Here is a 21506-nt window from a genome sequence, read left to right on the forward strand (position 1 = left end):
GGCGATTTTTTTGCGTTTCGTATTCATCGGCGAAGAGTCAATACGTTCTTTTTGTGCTCACGGGTTCAATTGTACTTCACGATTTTCCAATGCATTGAATCTTAAAAGAATTGTGTTCTTGTCCAAATAATCAGGCAGTACGTCTGATTGGTTTAAAATGTCGAAATATGGTCTTGCTCCAGGTGATGTTTTCAAATCGCAATATTGTATGAAGAAAATGACATTTTCGACTTCAAATATGCTTTTATTGGTTTTAATCGTAGAATTATTTCATATTTTAGCGAAATGAACAAAAATATGCTCATTTCTTTATCAATTTATATTAAAATTAGAGCTTTTTTGTACAAATCATCATTTTAGGTGAATTTTTGAATAAAAAAGCCGAGACCAAAATATAAGAAACCGAGTGTTTTTTTGTGCCCAGACTCCATTATTTTTGAAAAATAGTAGGAGTTCTCTAACATAAAAGCATCAAATTACGCGTATTTAAGAAACCTCCCCTAGAAAATGACCATTTTTCAAAAGATTTCCCACAAAAATGGCTGTTAAGAAACCTAAGTGACGAGAAACAAACAAGTGATAAGAAGCAAGTAGGAATACATCCATTTTCTCGTCACTTTTCATTTAAAATTTTATCTAAAGTGACGATTTTTACAATAAGCGTTCATTTAAAGCTAAAGTGATGGAAAAGTGAATGTATTTTTATATATTTCGCTCAAATATGAAAGAATCCTTCGATTGAAACCAAAAAGTTTGACAGGATGGTCGAAAAATCGAAAGAATTGAATTTTTTTCACAATGTGATAAAATAGAATTTGGCTAAAATCGAACAATTTCAGGTGACGAATCCAAAAAAGAAATAAAATTTGATACTTTTTGGGGTACTACATTTCTTATTTTTACTCTGAATGTTCAGTAACCCAAAAATCAGTGCCGATGGATTTTTGGGGGTACCTTGAGTGTGCGCTGGAAAGGGCTTGTAAAACCCCAACTTGTGTGAAAATTTCATCCACGGATGATCTCATTGAGATTTTTATTTCGACCACCACCACAGAGCACACAGGGGCAGATATCGGGAAAAAATTTCGGCGTTTTGAGTTTTTGGCCAAACCCAACTTCCATGCAAAATTTGAAGCGATTCTGAAAACCCTTGTGAATTTTGATTGATTTCGTATGGAATGGTCGATAATATGAAACAATTATAATTATTGGATTAGTGTAAAATATTAAATTATATTTAGAAAAAAATTGCCCCCCCTCCACGCAAAACAGTGTTGCTACGGCTCTGCCAAAAGATGGCCATAGGCCGGCCAAATGTTAACTTCCAAAACTTCCATTCGGTCAGAATTTCGATATATTTTCATATCCAATACTAAATTTCAAGTGAAAATGTTCAAAAAACGTAGAAACAAACGTTTCATAGGGGTATCCAAACTTATGGCCTGTGGTGTATATGAGGCGCATCGATAAAATAACATTTCGAACATTCTTTGTGCAAATCAGTACGGCAACATTCGGCGCGATTGTTTCTTTTTATCCAATTTTCATAGTAAATTCAGCTTTTTAGTTGTTATAATTTGTTAAACTACAATACTGGACATTATCACTTTTTTAGATGCATTATTTCCCTACGTTTGGAACCTTTCTACTGCTATTGTCTCAAATATTTATCGCATGCTTACTGGGTAATTGTGTTCAGCTTACGGTATGTATTGATTTAACACATTTGAAGTCGTCAAATGTTTTCAAAACTTTTACGGTGATTTAATTCATTAAAATTGAGTTTCGAACGCAGCATGATCGGATCTATGAATCTGCATTACTTTTGGATTGGCATCAATTGAATATGAAGGAACAGTATTTTTATAAATTTTTCTTGCGTCGCTGTCAAACTCCAAAATTACCCACCATCGGAGGCTTTATTCCGCTAAACTTGAATTCATGCATTAAGGTAGTTGGTTTAGTTAGACTAATAGAAGAACCAACTTTTGCTCTTAGGTTGAATGAACAAATATTTGAAATGATTTTTGTAGATTTTTGCCCGAATTTATACGATTACTTTGTTGATCTATACTATGATGCGTGACGAAACTACTTGATTTTTGAATTTTCTATCGCATGATGAAAGACCGTTGGTTTATGGACTAACGCTGGTTGTGAAAATTAATATTTCAATAATAATTTATTCACTTTTATTTGCACTAGTTAAAAACCTTTTTTTTGCAAAGTTGCTTACAAACACCATGGATTCTTTGTATTATCTTGTCCACAAAAATACCTAGTTATAAGAAGTATAAGTATATTTTCATCAGAAAAAAGTGTAAAAATTGATCAAATTTGAAAAAATCACATAATCACAATTAATATTGAACTATTGTATTATAATGAAATTGTAGCTCTGTGTAACGCCAATAAAAGATACTCTCACAACTTATTCACAGCAATAAATGTTTATCATCCATAAAGACGCAGTTGTTTCAGTCAAAGACTGTTTTATGTCAACGAACGAAACAGAAACCCTTTTGTAATGATATTATTAAGAAATAATTGATAACGCGTAACTTTTCCGGTTGCGTACAGGCCAATTGCTTCACAGTTTGCTTTTCGGTGTGTTTACATTTGTCGCCATAACCACATTGACAATGTCAGCGACTTCAATCGCACAGCCATATGATAGCGTAACACCGCTGCCTCCATGCCCATAATTATGAATTATTTGCAGCTGTTTACCGCGCTCTGGAATGCCAATTGAGAAAAACAACCGAAAAAACACCATTACGAAAATGACAATCCATAGGCAAATAATAAATTAGCCAAACGAAACAAGAAAATGTTCAAACGATTGATCATCATACTCACTCGTTGTGTATGTATCTCGTTCAAGTCGCACTTGACTTCGGCCCGGTCGCAATCCGACCATTTCCTTAACGATTTCGGCACGTTTTATGGATGCATTCATTCCGATACAACCTTCATAAATAAATTTTCTGTCACCCGCATCCACATTTTGATTGTAGTCATTCAATTGATGCGTTCCGCCCAGGATGATTGTGTGCATGCTGCGTATGATAATAGAAAAAATGGAATTACTTTTGTTTCACATTTCTCAGAAGAATAAATATGGCATACTTAAGCGTATGCCTCTGTTTGTCACAACAAGGCAAAGGCAACACTTTTGCTTTCTTTTCTCCTTACTTTGAAATTATATAATTTCCATCATCCGAATCGTCAAGAAGAACATCAAAGATCCAAGGTGCTTTAACACGCATCACTTGACCCCGAACCGGTTTCAATTCGTAATCATCTTTGATTAGCACCTGAGCACCAAGCCCCGTGCAATTTATTACCAAATCAAAAGTGGCCACTTCTTCGAATGATTCAATACGTTTGCGTTCGATGCGTCCACCGGCTGCTTGGATGCGTTTGTACAAATATGGTAAAAAAAATGTTGGTTCACATATAAATGTATTGAAGTGAATTCCATACCTAATATGGGTGATTTGAAATTAATTGCATTCAATAAAAAGAAGAAACAATTTGAAGCGTTGATTAGATTAGATTGTTAATCTATACATTGATCGTTCATAATTGTATAATTTACTTGTATTTGCGTTTGTGTTCAGCGCTTAAACGTTCCAGTGTCTCCTTAGTCATATCAGTGCATCCAAAAACGACATCTTTCCATGGCACATCATATGACTGGTCTTCGGTTGTCATTCTTGTGACTGGCAAAAGAGAAACACCAGCCTCTTCGGCTACCCCATCTTTCCACAGTTTATGAAAATAGTTGTGTGTATCCTTTGACCATGTACTGAAATAGATTACCTATATCTAGGTATAACTTTTGATAAGAGGGAAAAAATAAATTGTTCACGTATTCTTTTCTCCATATAATTACAAAATTTTATCCTGTGGAGTATTGCCTAGCTGATAAGGTCCCCATAATCCAGCCTGGAAAAAAAGAAAATCACTATAGAAAACCAGTTTTATGTTGAATATAATTCAGATCTGACCGAGATGTCACCGGTTGTCTTTGGAGAAAATTGATCCGAGAAAATGGTCAATGATATTCTGTTTGCGAACTGCTCTTGTAATCGAATCGCTGTGGTTGTTCCAATCACACCTGCTCCAATTATTGCAACTTGCATGGTTGAACTCATTTAAAAATACTTTTTTATTTATTTTGGAAGCAAAACAACTTACTGCACTGGCAACAATCGCAAAATAAAAGCTAAATGATGCGTCGTGGCAATGCACTGTATCGTTTTCTTCTATCAACGCTCTTATCTCTGGTTCATGTGTTTGTGTATTCATGGAAAATATTGCCACGCAATAGTCAGTGGCAAACACATGTTGTTTGATTGTCGAGTCTTTGTGTGTTTGAAAAATTTAATGTACTTGTTATTATCATTTGACGAAAAACTCAAACAATCGAAAGTTCGAAAACAAGAGCCTGTGTTTACTTTGCAAAAGTAGAGAGCAAGAGAGTGTATGTGAGTTCACAGAAGTTTTCGAAGCGAAAGATTGTTTGGTTGTTTTCTAATTTGGGTTTGCCTCAAACAATGTCGTGATAAGTGTTGCTAATCCTCGATTAGACACAATTTGTAGCATCGAATATAAATTTCTTTCTATTTTGTTTTATGATGTTGTTGGCAGTTGTTGAGAAGGCGTCTCTTCGGAACATCAACCCAAAAGATCAAGTGGATTTATGTGAAAGAGTTGATTGAATCGGAGTAAAAGCATTGATTTTGCATCCGATTTTCGCTTTAATTTGTTAATGTGCTAAGCTTCTAAACCCTCATGATATGGACGCTTAGTTTTGCGTCACCACAGTTTTGGATTATTTGTCGAAGATTTGCTCAAGGGTGGGTTTGTATGTGTACATGTAAGTATGTGGATTGATTTTGGCGTCAGGCAATGCGGTCGCAACGCATTTATCAATATATTCCATAAAACTCCGCCTGAAGAGCCCCATTCACGCAGACAACCAGATAATTGTCGATTAAGGAACGGGGCGAAAAAAAAGATAAAGGCAGAAAAAAAACTACATGGAAACAAAACTTTTGCGCTTGACTCTGGTGTTGGAAATTTGCTGTAGGATTTAATGCCACATACACACATGGTCACGAGCAAAATGGTCGAGTTTCTATTATGATGTAAGTATACAGACGCAGACCCAAATCACTTATGATCGCTGTAAAACGTAATTGCTGCAATTATATGCCAATACATGCACACATTTCAAATGCCTACGAGGTAAAGTGAAATAGCTCAAGAGTTAAAAATTATTTATATATTTTTACAGTATATTTATGCCTTTCCACTTTCCAAATGCCAACGGCTGATTTTCAGACTGTGTGCTTACCAACACAGCATAACGACCGTTTTCATTGCTTAACGCACATATCAATGCATCGTTGAAAGTGTTTTTGGAAGACAACTTGATGTGGATTCCAAGTCCATTAAAAACCTTGACTTTATGCACATTGCAATCGAAAAACTATTAAAAGCGTCCCATCAACTCATAAGTTAATGGCCAACCACATTCGATATTCTCCCACAGCATTTTGTGATCGAAACCATGCTTGCGTATAAATCAAATGTAAGAGATAAAGAATAACGAGAGAGGTCGAACGAACGAACGAGCACGAAATAAAGAGATACTCGTACTTATCTATTGATGTGATGTACCGCACAAAAAATCTTATAGATTCGATCAAATAAATTGCACTATGGAGAAATAAGACAAAGACTTAGTGGAAAACAATTTCGTAAATAGCAACAAAAACCCGGAGCAATCTAATTATTATATTGGAAAGATTATCCTTATTTGCTGGTTGAGAACAAACGAAATGTGAGTGCACGGGTTTGGTTGGTGCTTCTTCTTCTTGGCTCTGGCAAATAGAAGATTGATGCAATTGAGACTCGAATACATATTCTCAGTTTACGCTTACACATCACGTAGCCTTCGCATTGCGATGTGGACTTTTAGTAAATTTCTTTCGGATGATTGCACCAGATGTGTGCGTGCAGGTTGTAAACACTCATAAACTAATAGATTTCTGGGATTTGGTTGAGAGACAGAGATAGACAGACAGCCACATAGATAGGAATATGGTAAAAGTGGCAAGAAAATAACTTTGAAATGTTTGTTTTATAGAAATGTCCATCATGGAAATGAACACATTTCAATGTTGCGTCTACGGCTTCTGGTCGACCATTGTACGTACTGTACACGTATGTCGGTCGAGTGGTGAGCAAAGCTTATCTTGCCGACAACAGACAATTTAACCTTTTATTTTGTAGATTTCTTCATTATACGTCGCATGAAAAAAATGTTGAAACTTCCTGATTTGCCCATCAAAAAAGCACAAGGTTAACAAGAAGAACCCAAAACACACACACACACACACACTGGAATGCATGTTCATGCGGACAATGTAACTATAGTATCGAGTATTTCGGAATGGATTAACTGCGGAGAACCTTCATCATTCTTGCCCAAGATGAAGCAAACACTACCGAAAAAACCCAAAGGAAACGGTCACTTCAACTGATCCAACGGAGTGAACTCGTGTATTTTTATGACAAATTATACACACATGCGAGCGAACGAAAGATGCGAAAGAGCCTAACGTAAAATTCAGACAAATGTATGGCCGTGTATTTTGGGTTGTCATACTGTTTCGTAGTGTACCATAAAATAATACGGTTGTATTTTTCGAAGGTACAAACTGGTATGCGTATGACCAACCGAACGGCTCACTTCATACTCTCGGAATTCAAAGGTGGCAAACTAAAACACATATAGTGTAAAACATCAGGTAAAATGACATTCCACCAACAATTTTAATACAATGGAGATAATCTGGCATTTGGCCTACAATGGCGAAAACACAGTGGGTAATTTGATGTTTTACACTATATGTTTTTTTAGTTTGCCTCCTTTGAATTCTGAGAGTACATATTGTATAATGTGAGATGCGTTTTGAAGTTTACGTACGCATTCAACATCCAAAGTGATTGGACATGGGAGAGGCAGCACGAGAGGCAGATGGAAAGAGAGGAAGTCCAATTTGTTTGATGGTGGTACATACTCGGGTTGAACATACACACACTTCCCAAACATAATCATCGAGTGATATAAATAGCGATATCAAAAAAATAGGTAAAACAAAGCATTTCAGCTTGTTTATGTGGCCCGGACTACGAGCAGACAGCATGTTAAAAAAAGCGCATACAGTGGAGCACCGTGTGTGTTATGTGAAAACACGTTAAGCCTTTTTATATGACCATTCGCCAGTGTGAAAGCGAAAAAAGGTGAAAATAAAAACACCGACCAAACGATTGAACGACCGAATCAACGACCGAACGAGCGAGTGACTGACTGAGTAGAAAAAAAAACCGGGATCCAGTAGCGCGCACATCGAAAGTCGAGAGTGATCTCGGTCACTGAGACTCGCACACTGTTTACCGCCGTTGTATAATACTCAAATGTGTACAGTGTACATTGTACACAACTGTTTGTTATGACGAATATCCAGAATGAACGAACGACAGCGTAAAAAAATTGTACTACACAATTTTGTATTAAACAAATTGGCTGAGATTTTGTGTAAGCACACACATCGACGGAAAGAGAGACAGAGAGAGAGGGAGAGAGAAGAAGTACGAGCCAGAGAGCGAGTCAACGAATAAAAATAAATTTCATCCGATGCGAATTGGTATTCGTAGTCGTATTCATTCTCAACCCCGGTGCGAATATGAAATTGGTAAATGTTTTTTTTCCCTCGTTTTACCTCGTCACACACTCCGTCTTCATTCCGTTTCGTTTTTCTTTTTCTTCGTTGCTGTTTTTATTTGGTTTTCACCGCCTTCGTCGTCTCACTTACTCGCCCTCATGCGGTTGCGTTTGCATTGCGAACAACAACAACAACAACAACAAAAATGTATGCTTTTGGAGAATCGTGCGTGTCTGCAGGTTAGTGTTTTGTATGTGTGCTGCGCTGTGCTGTAATGTGCTGGCTGCCACCTTCAATGACGATAAATAATAATAAAATTTATTAATCTTTTCGAATGGTATTGCTGTTCGCTCGCACTGCGTGAGATACATTCCAACGTATATTATTTTTATGCGAAAGACAGTTAGAGCTCGAGAGCTTTTAGGTAAATATTGGTCACATTTCCCAGAGGTGTATTGCAAATCTTTGGAGTGTTGTTTCGCACATGCAGAGCATGAAGTACGTACAGCTTATGCACAGTACACACAGAGAGACACACAGACATACACACACATTTTCAGTCTGTTTCTTTCGCGTTGCTCGCGCGCTCTCTCGCTCCAAATAACCAAAAGAAGAAAAGTGTAGCCAGCCAAGCGTTAAGCACATAAAATACCGCATTGAAGAAAGAAAACATACTTTTTGATCCTATGTTAATACATTGGCAGTCGTAAGCAAGTGAACGATCCATCCCATACCACAAATACACCGTTTATACAAAATCGCATTCGAGGTCTGAGCAGCCTGTGTGTGTGTTTTTTTTCTTTTACTGCCGCGCGAATCTTGGATATTCTAGCTTTTGGCGCTCGATGGGATACTAGACTTGAGGTGAGTGAGCTAGAGTGAATTAAATGCCGTGCGCCACCATCATCATCTGGAGAAAAAGAAGCGACAAAGATGCTTAAAGTGGAACGTCAGAACATAAAAGCAAGTATGCAAGAGGTAAGTTCATATTTGGCCTTTCGACAACGACAACGACAACAACGGCGACGGCAGCGGCAGCGGCCAACAACAAACATTTGGCGAAATGTAATATATTTCTGCTTCACGCTTGAAAGCTAAACGCAAATATCAGAAGAGCTCATGTATTGCTCAATATAATACACATACTCTCAGTCGTTCCCGTCGCCGTCGTCGTCTCGGCCAAACTCAATGAACGGATGCTTCTTACGCTGAAATGAGCTCGAAACACACAATCGCCTTTACCGAACGCAAAACTCAATTGCAAACGTGCACGAGTGAGACGGAGCAGCAACAACAGTGGCAGTAGAACGTGAGAATTCATGTGATTACGGCACGATGATACACATAATAATGTAATGTAGCGTATCAACATTCGAAGAATCGTATTATTTTTGTATATTTAGCCCATTTTTTCGACTGTGTGTCGAGCTCGGTGTGTGTGCTGGCTCCGCTCATTTTGAGTCTGCTCGACGTTGTGCCACTGAATGCTGAGCATCTACGGCATTATTTATACGATTGTGCATGCACTGAATTCCATCGGCTTACTTGCTTCACTTGCTAAATTCTCGCTTGCTTAGACGTGTTTCGTGCATGTGAATTTTTTTTTGACGCTTTGCAATGATTTCAAAAAATGACACACATGATATCAATAGTAGCGGGAACAATGAGCAAAACTGCTTTGAGTTGTACGAGAAGCCAGTGTGCATAGCAATGTCACAAGAAGTGCTGAGTAAAATTTCAATCCCAGAGCCAGAAAAAAACCACATTACCAATGTACATAAATACACGCACCAAAACAACAAATCAGACAAAGAATTCAACTCGAATGATTTGGTACTTTTGTTTTGCTCCATTCCTTCCCCTCCCCCATCCTCCCCCCACTCTCTATGTCTCCCGGTTGCATTTACTCCTTTCCAATTTTTGCCATATCCATGTTTCACATTTGTTCATCGATCTTCGGATACATGTGTTTTAGCGTTTTATTCTATTTATTTTTATATTTATTCTGTTTGATTACAAATGTTATTGTTGCCGTTGGTGATGATGGCAATGGTGATATGGTGTTCGATTTGGCAATGGGACGGGTGACATGGATATATATGTATATGGTTCTTGAAAAAAAAATGAAAAAAAAAAACAATCGAAATGCTACCACATATCATCGACACATTATTGTTAATATTATTATCGCACGAAGCAGTTATTGTTAGTCAATCGCAATATCGTGTAATGGCCGGATACTGATTCCGGATTTTTCGTATTGGATTTTTCTAAATGCTAAGAATTGCCTTGGGGTGATTGCAACGATAAAAACAAAAATAAACGACCAACCAAATCTCATACGACTTTCTTGCGCACAACTACCTCCTTGCCGCCCTTATTGAATCGCAAGCGATATGCCATGTATGTTTCTTATCCCGGAAAAATGTTTACCAATCAATTTCGATTCGTACATTTTCTCTTCTCCTTCGTCTCAGACTCACTTTGATCGACAGATTTAATAATCAATTTTGTTTCAAGTGTCGCAAAGCGTGTTCCCCCAAAAAGCACCATTGCTCTTATAAATTATCCAGCTGATTAGTCACTTGTTTCTCCCTCCCTCTTTTTCTCTCTTGACACTCAACTCTCCTGTGGTACGGTGCATCAACTGTTTGATCCAACAAACGGGATATGTTAACTAACCATGGAGAGAAAGATGTGTCATCTAAAGTTCGTGGTTCAAAATATATACATTTTCCATTCCTTTTAATTTTCTGTAGCAGCTTGTGCGTCAACTTCGCATTTTGATTAAATATTTTATAAAGAAGAGGGAAAAAAACGAAATGTTTGAGTGAAAAAGCTGTGATTGCCACAAATTCTGATGGAAAATTCACGCATTTATTTAGAATGAGCTGTGAATGGCTTTTCATCCAACTTAAAAACATCGGTGTTAATGGCCAATGTAAGACGAAAGAAAAAGTCAAATCTACGAAAATCAATGTACGCCTATTAGTCACAATACATTCGCACGAAGGAGCAACGGAATTAAAACGAAACCAAAAAAAGAGCCAAATAAAAAGAAAAGACATTATCGAAAAAGAATGAGAGAAAGAAAGCCGGGAAAAAAAACTGGCAACAAAAACAAAATTCATTCGCTCACTTTCCGATTCATTTGAGCGTCTGCAATTAGGCAAATAAATAACTAACGGTCTCTTAAATTCACAGGCGGTCGCCCGGCCATCATCATCATGCGATATGAGCAACAGCAGTAACAGCGAAGGTAATAGCTCAGCACTGCCACCACCAACGCTGCCAGAAGCAGCAGCAGCTTCAACCATATCAATTTTCATTGTGGATCGTTGTAACAGCAGGTATAAGCGTCTACAGTAACAGCGTAACACCTTTTCCACACATAGCGCCAAAATTGAAATGACATTTTTTTATTGTCGGATCGCTTTTTCCCTCCATTTGAAATGTATAATGTGCATTCTTTCGTTTGAAGGGGGCCTTTTTGTGTTTTATTAGTTTTTTTTCCCTCTTGTGTTCACTTTTTTTGTTTCTCTATCCCTCTCTCGGTTTCTCAGACACCGTCTAATGCCAGCTAATATTGTTAATCCCAAAAATCATTCCATTTGGTGGAAATAATAAAATAAATACAGTTGTTGGAGAAGACGAGTGTCCAAGTGCAGAGGAATGCTCCCAGGGAAAAAGCAGCAGCCGAAGAAAAGACAGACAAAAAGCATGCAAAAAAGGAAATTTACTGTAAGGGTCTATGTGAGTGTAACTATTTAAATTTTATCCAAAGCTGAAAAGAAAATACGGAGACGACGACGATGGAACAAAGGCGAAGAGAGCGAAAGAGAACGCGTGCGGTGACGACAATTGTACAGAGTATTGTTGCACAATGATATCAACTATGACGATGAGGACGACGACGATGGCGGCGATACGTTAGTTAGTAAAGCGGTCCGAATCCATGGAAACACTGAAATTTATCCATTAGTATTTCGTTCACACTCTCCACATACCAATTTTCTTATGCATCATTTAATTTTGCATGTATTCAAGTATGCTAGATTTTTTAGCAAAGAAAAACCGTTTTGCTAAAGCACACAACATGGGATACATTTGGGTGCCGTTTTCTAATACGTTTTCAATGGTTGAACAGCGACGACGGTGAAAGACGAACACAATGCACACGGTCGAAAGCAAAAGACGAAACGAAGCAAAGGAGCAGCAGCAAAGAAAGCAAAACGGTAGATTTGGTACGGCAAAGGCAACGGCAGTGGCGGTAGTCGAAACTCCATAAATTCGCCCGAATGCCCGCCAGCAGTGTTTGTGTGGTGCGCTCACTGGGTGGGATGAGTGAAGGCGAAGACGGGCAATAGAGAGATTTCTTATGCGAAAAGGATGGGAACATCATCGAGACTTGTGATGGAATCGAAACGGTTTATATCAACACATTGCTGAACAAATGACCAAGCACCAGAGCGAACGACTCAAACGGCACAGCACACATGGTTGCACGAATGTGTGTACAACGGCGTTGGATTTGGTTGTACGCATCTGATTGTGCGCGAAGTCAAAGGCAACATTTCCATTCTTTTGGAGAAAAGAGGAACCATTACATACAGACGCCGCAATCGGGATTTCTTGTGTGAGAACTGCATGATATACACACAGTACAGTGGTGCTAGTGTGGATTGCTGCCACACATGAAACCGTATCCAAACACAGCACCATTTCAAGTACACACAATTCGGTGCAATTTATTGTTGCCATCAAACAACAAATTTCTTCAGTCCAATATGCTTCTGCATGTTATTTGTCCCCGTAATCGCACTTCGCTCGCTCACGTGCTGTGTGTGTACGGTTGCGCTACGACTCGAACGAGTTTCAACGACGCACTCCAGATATATCAATGACAGAGAACCGATACAAGAACACAACAGCTGTACATGTATTCAACTAGCATACAATCCAATGGATGTATATACATTGACGCGTGCGAGCTGCTCGATTTTTTTTTGTTCCACCATAAAAGCTTTAGAAAATCAGGTTGAAACGATACACAGGACATGCATGTATTTGTATGCGTGCGCATTTCCTTTCATCATACGGTCTGTGTGTGCGTTGAACGTGTAGATGTGTGTTAGCAACGAACATTTTTGAATGTGTGTACGTGCGTTGGTCTTGTTTTTTGCTTGTTTGAAAATGGTAAGGTTTTCATGCATCTCTCAGTCGACTGTTTCAACTAGATGGTTCAACATTGACGAACGATTCTCGGTGTGTATATGTTTTTTCTGAAGTTTGACATTAAATCTACTACTCAACAGTAAACTCTGTCAGCACACTGACAAACGCGGAAAATTTTTCGGATTTTTTTCTGTTTTTGAGTGAACGCTTGTAATTGAAATGCATCTCTCAAATTACAAAATAATGAAAAGTGCTAAATGTGAGTGCATATTTTGGGTGAAATTCTGCAAACAACAGTGAACGCGTCAGTAAATCAATGGAGTGAATCATGAAATGTTTGCTGTAATCAAATAAAAATTGCAGCGAGTAAAAAGAAGAGAATCAAAGCTCTGCAGGAGACGAGTGCATCAAGAGAAACAAAGCTTTCGGATTTTTAAAACACCATTGAGCATTGAGTGAAAACTTTTTCCACAATACCACATCATCACACGGAGGCAAAAAAAAATAAACTTTGGAAAATCGCTGAAAATTTTCAAGCCTAAAAAAATTATTATTGACAAAAGATAGGAAATTGTTTTAACGTTGCTGTTGTTTTTGAGATTATAGCCAGAATTATGGTTTTGGTGAAATGGACTGTGACGATAAACTATTCAAAACACCTAAAATCTGTGAGGGCAAAAATGATGATTGATCGAAGCTGTTAAAGGTAAATATTTACACAATGCTTTTTATACATAGCTGTTGTTATTATTTTGGGTAATTTTCTTTCACTCCGTGCATTTACGCTTGAATCGACAAATGTGAACACATTACGCGTTGGTTACAGTTGCATTGATTTACCAAATTTAATTATTTTACTAGTGCAATATTCAATGAAGCATACCATAAACGGGACGTTGAACTCTCAAATATAACATGACAAAACAACAATATTCGCTGCTCACTCCCTTTCTCTCTCTCTCACTGCCGTTCAACAGAATGTGTTACATTACTCGCTCGATATTTTCCACAAACGTTAATTTACCGCGAATATTTTCGCCATACGTGAACAAAAAAATGCTTCGTTGCTTTCATCATCAGAAATCGGATCAATCGAATGTACATGTAATATATCTAAACAAGAGTTGCGAAATATAATCGTTTTACCTCATCGAAATACAAAAAAATGAAATAATCGATAATTGCTCTTCAATTTGCAGTGCTGCTGGCTTCGGCTGCCGCCGCTGTTTCCTGTTGCCATAATTGTTGTTGTTGGTTGTTATGAACGATGTACTATTATTAGCAGCGCTTATGCTCGTTATTTATTATGTATTAATAATGTTGGCGATAATGTGAAATTCAACGTTTCGAATGCGACACCGTTTATTTCGCGCCTGCTACAATACGGTTCTTTGTAGGACGGCCATGGACTCAGGAGTACGACAGACCGAAAAATACAATATGAGTGAGAGTCAGAGGGAGAGTGGGCGGAAAAGAGAGTTAGAAGAAAAATCAGAGAAAATATTTACGAACAAACATATAATTCCGATGAAAATTTCATCATTTACGCAAATATTTTCAGCAGAGAGAACATGGTTCGGTGGTGATTTTGTAATTTACATTGGATGCACAGTATGCAATGCACACTGACTGAAATGTGGAAGAGATAAAACAAATGAACAATATGCAAAATGTTGAATACGTCTTCCGACATATCGACTATAAACACCATTTTCCATAATGAAATCACCAGATTCCAGCACTTTCCCTCTTTCAACACCGAAGAAGAGTGAGTGCGTTAGCCCCATACAGAGAGAAATATAGAGAGAGGCAAATTCGATATATTCGCTTTTATTTATGAATTTCGGCCTCCCGTACAAACCAAGCAGCAATCACTTCAATTTATATCGGTATGCAAAGTGTGGAAATTTGTGCAAACAATCTTGGCTAAGTAAATAGGTTTTTGATGTTGGCCAACAAAGTGAGTTGAGTGGTGGAAATTGGCTATGACTAGAACAACAGTATGTATGCATAAAGCCATTGCACAACGTGGATAGACAAATATTTGTATGGCGAAAAAAGAATTCGGAACGGCATTCGATATGAATGCAATAAACATATTTTTTGTGGTCATATGAGGGGAGCGGGAGATGGAAATGGGAACGAGGAATGGCATAGAAAGCATACAGGCGTTTGTCGAGAATGTGAAAACGACATTATATGAATGTGCGGCACGAGTGTGTATATGTGTGTATGTTATGTGGATTGGCAAATAACGTTAAGTCGATTCAATGAAGATATGACAATGAATTTTTGCTGAAGACATAATGGTGTGTGCTGCATGGAACCGATATGACAAAAAGACGTATGAAATCCATTTGCAATTGCTCGCTGCTGCGATGCTTTTACACACTCGCCTTCTCCCCCTTCGCCCGTCTTGAGTGTGTCTCCGTGCTTCAGTCGTGCTCTTTCCATTTCGATATGGCTCTGTTCGGCAAGTATACAAACAAATATATGGATAGAAGCGTCTTTTTCAAGCATAGATTGACTGGAATTGAAATCGGTTTCAGAAAAATACCAAAGCTCATGCCATTTCATTATGGTTTTACATCAATTTTTCAGTACAATATACAATGGAACACCAGAACCATTGGTACCTATGGCATTTTGAAATGTACATATTTTCGCATTTGTTGTTATACATTTTATCGTTTCATTTTTCTTCCTCTCTCTCTCTCACTCTTTCATTCATTCATTTTCTGTATCTCCGCCATTCTGTTTCATTTCAATCGAGCAAGCTAGCGGCGCATTTGTATGCCCACATTTTTCACTTCATCATTCTTATTGCGCGAATATTTATGGTTTTTATTCTGCACACAAAAAATGAAATGAAACGAAACCAAATTGAATACGGATGATATGTGCGAATCGGATGAATAACATTCGTTAAAATGTTGCCGTGAACGTAACATTTTGCATTCAGCATTGCTCGCAACAGAACATTAGTGGTTATTTTTATGTATCTGGAGAGCGTTGAAATGACTAAAATTATTCTACTTATTTACGCAATTCTCAAGATTGCAGCGCGCGTACACAGAATCAACTTTTAAAAGTGCCTCACATTCTTGCATTCGCATCCACATTTGGATGGCACAGAAAAAGCAAACCCGAATGCGCGCTGCATTCCTAGTGTATCCTCAAAAATACGAGCGCACAAACACTCATATCCAATCCAACACACACACGTACGGGATTTAAGAGCGCGCACCGATGAAACTCAAGTTGCCAGTAAATAAATAAGAGTTTTCTCATGAAAAATGTAGCATTCCTTGTTATTCTAACGATTACGTACATATACAACAAATGCTATCGCAGTGGCAAAACATGTCTCTATTATCCACACTTGCACTGTCATGAACTCGATTCTTTTGCTCTTGCTCCCATTCCCTCTGCCGCGTGTCTCTTGCGTGTATCCCATCTCTCGCCTAGTGTAAGTTTTCTGCATGCACATTTTCATAAATGTAATTATGCAGTGCGTATATGCCATTTATTGTAGTTAACGTGATTTTGCGTTGTTAAACCGTGGTTTTCCGACAACTTTTTTTTTCTACATCCATGCTGTTATCTACTTTTCGTCATTCGGTTACATTCATTTGCCAACTGCCTCTCTCCCTCTGCCAACTGCTGTCTTTCGGTGTCATTCAACAATACGGGATGAAGTAAATTTTATGATAAATCATAACTGAAAATGAGAGGAAAAAAATGGAAAATGAGGCAAAATTAAAACGAACGAGAAAACGAAGCAAAAAGCAAACGTACGAAAAAAAAATAGAAAATAAATGTCACAAGCTTAAAATGCTCGTGTATTTTGCTGGCGCGCGCGTTTTTGTCACTCAAATGTGAAAATAAATCCGTTTAGAAACATTGAAAAGTAAGCCATGGCAAGCGACTAAAAATGAAAGCAAAAATACTTAAAAGATGCAAATGGCATCCCGTTTCGCATAACGATTGCTCGCTCGGGACGTCGTCGTCGTCGTCATCGTCATCGTCATCGGCGTTGTGGTATGTACGTAAGAGAGCTGTGTGCTGCCATGTCCAAGCCATTCTCTTATGATTTTTCATTTTTTGCTCGTTTCTTTCTTTCTTGCTGCCGTTGCTTTGGTTCGCACATTTGTTGGAGACACAGAGAAAACGGAAATGTGCTTTTTTTCCTTGGAACTGACGGTCGTCGTCGTTGTCGTCGTCGTTGTCGTCTTTTTCATTTTGCGCCGTCATCATCATTGCCATATTATAAGTACGGGAGAGAGAGTGCGACTCGTTGGCAATAAATGAGCTGACTCGATTTCAAATTCGCTATGTATATTACTTTTAAATGACATATTGCTTATGGATGAGAAAACTAGAGCAAAATACACAGACACATACACACAAAGAAATGAAATCAAGCTGCAGAAATGTTTCTTTTTGCTAATTATATGGCAAGTCTCATTTTTAATCCGATTCATTTCGTCTCAGTAGTTTTTTTCGCCTTTTTTCATCTTAATTTTCATTTGCGTTCCTTAATTGTTGGATTTTCTTATCTTTGACGGATGCGAAATTATTCATTTGAGCCATCTCCCGGAATCATTGCCCATTCTCAGTGATGCCGTAGTGTCATTAAGAATTATTATAAATGCTACTGCTGCGGCTGCTGTTGAAACTTTTATCAAAACATTTTTTTTTGCATTTATATTTTCCTGAATCTCGTCCGTATAATTTGATTAAAAGTTTGAGGGCATTATCGAAAATCCGTCAAAATCCGCACAGATTTTATTATGTTATAAATAAATGCAACGGACATTTTGAAATCAATTCCACCAACAGATTACCAATCATCGGAATAAGTTTTGGTGTGTGTTTTTGCTTTATTCTTCTTTGCGCTTCCAAAGCGCTGCTTCGCTCACACTTTCAACCGTCTCTATTTCTATGCACTTGAAAAGGGAGATCGAAAAAAGCAAGATGAAGCCCAAAGAATAGCCGTTCGATGGAATGGCGTCAGGTAATCAATATTTGCATAAGGCTCGATTTCCACAAAAACGTAGATCCTTCCTTCATTAATGCTATACGATGTGTGGCGGAATTTTTCTGGTCGGTGGTTTATGCAGGAAATTAAAAATTTGCCGCTCTAGTGCGGCTTCGATTCTCTTCTTTTCCCTCTCTGTCTTGGTTGCTTTTTTTCTGTGTTCATGAACAGCTTCACAGTGTTCATTGATTATTTTAAGACTTCCTCTGGCATGGGCAATTGGATGCTAGATATAAGGTTTCGATGGCTGTTGCTTGCTTCTTTCATTTTGCCATTTGCTTCGAATAAAGTTCATTATAAATTGCTAACCGCATGCCAAAATGACGAGAAACTGCTCGAGTTAAGATTTGTTGTTTGAGCCCACCGAATAGAAACGAGGCTTGAGTGGGTAAGATAGAGATGGAGTCTCCATCATGGAGAAAAAAGAACGGAGACGAAAGCAGTACGTGCAATGGCAATAGAAGTAGACGGACGTGGAAAGTGAAAACGACAAAGGCAGCGATGCCAAAAATCAACGACCTTATGCTCCCAACCAATGTGTATACATTTATATTCACTGTGAATATTGTGAAAAGTTCCACATTGAAATGGATTTTAGGTAAAATCGTTCAGTTTTCGGATGATATGGATACGTAAATCTATTCGACGAATATAATCGGGCAAGAGAAAAAGGGAGCGTGAGTGTGAGTGAGTATTGGGCGAAAGAGAGACCGTATTACAAACGCACAATCAAACATCAAGCGTACCCACACAATAGACACCATGGTATTTTATTAGTTGTGTACGTAACAAGCAACAGCATTTGAACGCTGTTTCGCTCTCTTCGGTTCGTGTATCCACCACCGTCCGTATATATTGTTCGCCCGTCGAATCGTTATTTGTGTTTATGTGCATTTTAATAGGAGTTTGTTTTTTGTTTTTTGCACGCTTAGCTGCTTCAGCCATACATTTTGTTCGCTTTTCTTTTCGCTTTTGCTGGCTCTTTCGCTTTCTTTTTCTCTCTTTTTCCCTCTTTTCTTCTCTCTCTCCCTCTCTCTCTCTCTTCCCCTTTTTCTCTTCTTCATCGGGTGATTCTCTCCAACCGTTTGTCCGTCGCTCACTTTCGTTCCGTTAGATTCAGGTGGATAATGCTTGTTATCGCTTTTTGTGTATTTCACCAGCGATTCTCACCCGTGTACGATTGTATACCAAATTATAATTAGTCGCTGAATCGCTTATTGTTTTGGCGGAAAAGTTATATTTCTTCGACGAACTTTTGTTGTGTGTGTGTGTGTTTTTGATTTTACAAATAATGCTGAATGGTTTCTCTAACGAGAAGGAATAACGGAAAATTACAAACCAACCGACGTCATACAAATAGAACAAGAGAAGTAGAGACGGAGAGGGAGAGTGAAAAAGAAGTGAACATTTTTCAAGCATTTTCAGTTATCATCTAACAAAATATTTCTATTATACTTAATTGGGCGATTTCCATGCAAAAAAATCCCAAACTGGAACAACAACATGTAACAAGCATCCATCTGACATTTCCATTCATTTGAAACGCATGGACATGACAAGCGCATTGAAATCTAATAATTAGAACAACATTGACATGGCAACAAAACGAGAGAAAGACAGGAAACAGACCAACTACAACCGGTTTATTTTACGTACCATTTCATAAACAATGCAATCGCCATTTCTCGAACAAACCATAAATGCTTATGATTACCACAACATATTAGTCAATGTGTCAATTTTCTATCAACATACAACACATCATCCTGGCCACCACCGCATACATTCACCGTAATTAATTTCATAAATTATGCGAATTATCATCAATATTCACAAGTTTTCAATATTTTAATCGAAATTCATTTGAATTCAGTAAAATTGAAGCGAAACAACAAACAAATAGTGTATGAAGTATTCAAATTGGAAAATTGATTAGTAGAAACTGGGGTATAGTGAAATTTTTGTATTGTTGTATTGTTGAGTGTTGTGTTTCATCGAAAAATATTGGAAAGGTTGAAGTCTGATTAATTTTTTATGAAATAATAGGAAGAACTGAGAGGAAATGATTCACTTCACTTATCAGCAGGTTAGCAGGTTTTGATCCATTCTTCATATAATAAATACAGCATAAAACCGCTATGGTTAAATGCTAACAAACTTTGATTGCAAAACAAGAGTGAAATTCTCTTTTTTCTCTGAAAAAATTCAATACTTCTGCCATGCTTTTTTTCCCAATCGTTTTCAACATCTCTATTCAATATTGATGGATTCAACAACTAAAGTGCACGATCACTTTGGAATTGTAAATAATTAACGTAAAAATGGGTAAAAATTTAATAAAGCCAACATTCGATGGAATATATATTGGAAAGTTTTTATGAAACAAAAAACAAACGACTGTGCTATTTACAAACAATTTTAGTTGTCAACAGACAAACAAAATTAAAAAAAATTAAAAAAAATTAGGTATACATTGAGTTGAATAGGAACCAAAAAAAAGCCTAAAATCCAATTTTCCAATAACATTGGCATCCCACTTTGAAGTTGTGAATAAGAAAAGCTTGCGTTGATATCTGCATGATTGAAACGTCGCCGATATTCAATTATAAAATGGGGGATCAATGGCTCATGCATGCGCCTATCCGATGTAGTGTCACTCAACTCACAGGATTGCGTTGAATGAAAAAAGGGATCGGCCAAAAAAAAATTGTCAGTTTTTTTCTGGCTTTTCAGGTCTAACACCAAAAATCCATATCGTGTTTTTTCTTCTCTGCTTCCCGCCAATTATTTCTGGTATCCTTGTTCTTGGTGGCATTAGAGAGCGTTCTGGTATGCGTAAACATGTGTTTTAAGATTGCTGAGCATCTCAGCATTTCGTAAGGCACGGATATATCCGATCATATCGACGACGCATACTGTATAATACAGTGGTGTGTGTTGCTACGTGCAGCCGCAACGACTCGACCGAAGTGTGTTCAGTTGATGTGGCTGCACGCAGCAACAACATACACATTCCGGTCGAGTCGTTGCGGCTGCGCGTAGCAACGCACGCCAATGTATACGTCGTCGATATGCTCGGATATATCCGTGCCTTACGAAATGCTGCGATGCTCAGCAATCTTAAAACACATGTTTGGGTATGCGACATTGATGCTGAATCTTGGCTCAAATTTTAGCGTGCAAATGTCTAAAAAATCTTCAGCAAACCAGAACCATACTATAGAAACGACGGAAAAATGGGAGCAAACCTCCAAAGTGAAAAAATTAAATGAAAAGATAAAAAATTATACGAAAGAAAAATTGGTAGCATGACGGTGATCAAAGCAGCAGCAGCAGCAGCACCAACAATGGTAAAGTGCAAAAAATACGGGCACAAAAGAAGCAACGAACAGCAGAAGAAGGAAAAAAAACAAAATATACCAAAAACAAATAAGTATAGCACCAGCACACAATTTCATCACGCTCTCGCATTAGTCTTTCCAGTAAGTCAGAGTCGGTACCCTCTCTCTCTCTCTCTCTCTCTCTCTCTCTCTCTCTCTCTCTCTCTC

At 37.9% G+C, this 21506-nt stretch overlaps 2 protein-coding genes across 2 annotated transcripts in view; one reads left to right on the plus strand and one right to left on the minus strand.

Annotated features, from left to right (window-relative positions):
- Window positions 1-804: 804 nt before the first annotated feature.
- Window positions 805-4241, minus strand: LOC129564673 (D-aspartate oxidase-like). Its single transcript, XM_055438838.1, has 6 exons — window positions 4014-4241; window positions 3899-3951; window positions 3602-3811; window positions 3196-3486; window positions 2860-3059; window positions 805-2736 (listed from the first exon to the last, which is right to left on the minus strand). Exons 1-6 carry the CDS (start codon window positions 4158-4160, stop codon window positions 2591-2593), a joined length of 1047 nt encoding a protein of 348 aa, XP_055294813.1. The 5' UTR covers window positions 4161-4241; the 3' UTR covers window positions 805-2590.
- Window positions 4242-12963: 8722 nt separating this feature from the next.
- The window catches only part of LOC129564670 (lachesin), a 27480-nt gene continuing 18937 nt past the window's right edge, over window positions 12964-21506 (plus strand). The window contains exon 1 of the mRNA XM_055438835.1: window positions 12964-13623. The gene's annotated coding sequence lies outside the window, so the exon portion shown is untranslated. The remainder of the gene's footprint in view (window positions 13624-21506) is intronic.

This window comes from Sitodiplosis mosellana, unplaced genomic scaffold (assembly GCF_009176505.1).
Source record: "Sitodiplosis mosellana isolate CC-2019 unplaced genomic scaffold, AAFC_SMos_1.0 Smas_scaffold_1, whole genome shotgun sequence".
Classification (NCBI taxonomy): Eukaryota; Metazoa; Arthropoda; class Insecta; order Diptera; family Cecidomyiidae; genus Sitodiplosis; species Sitodiplosis mosellana.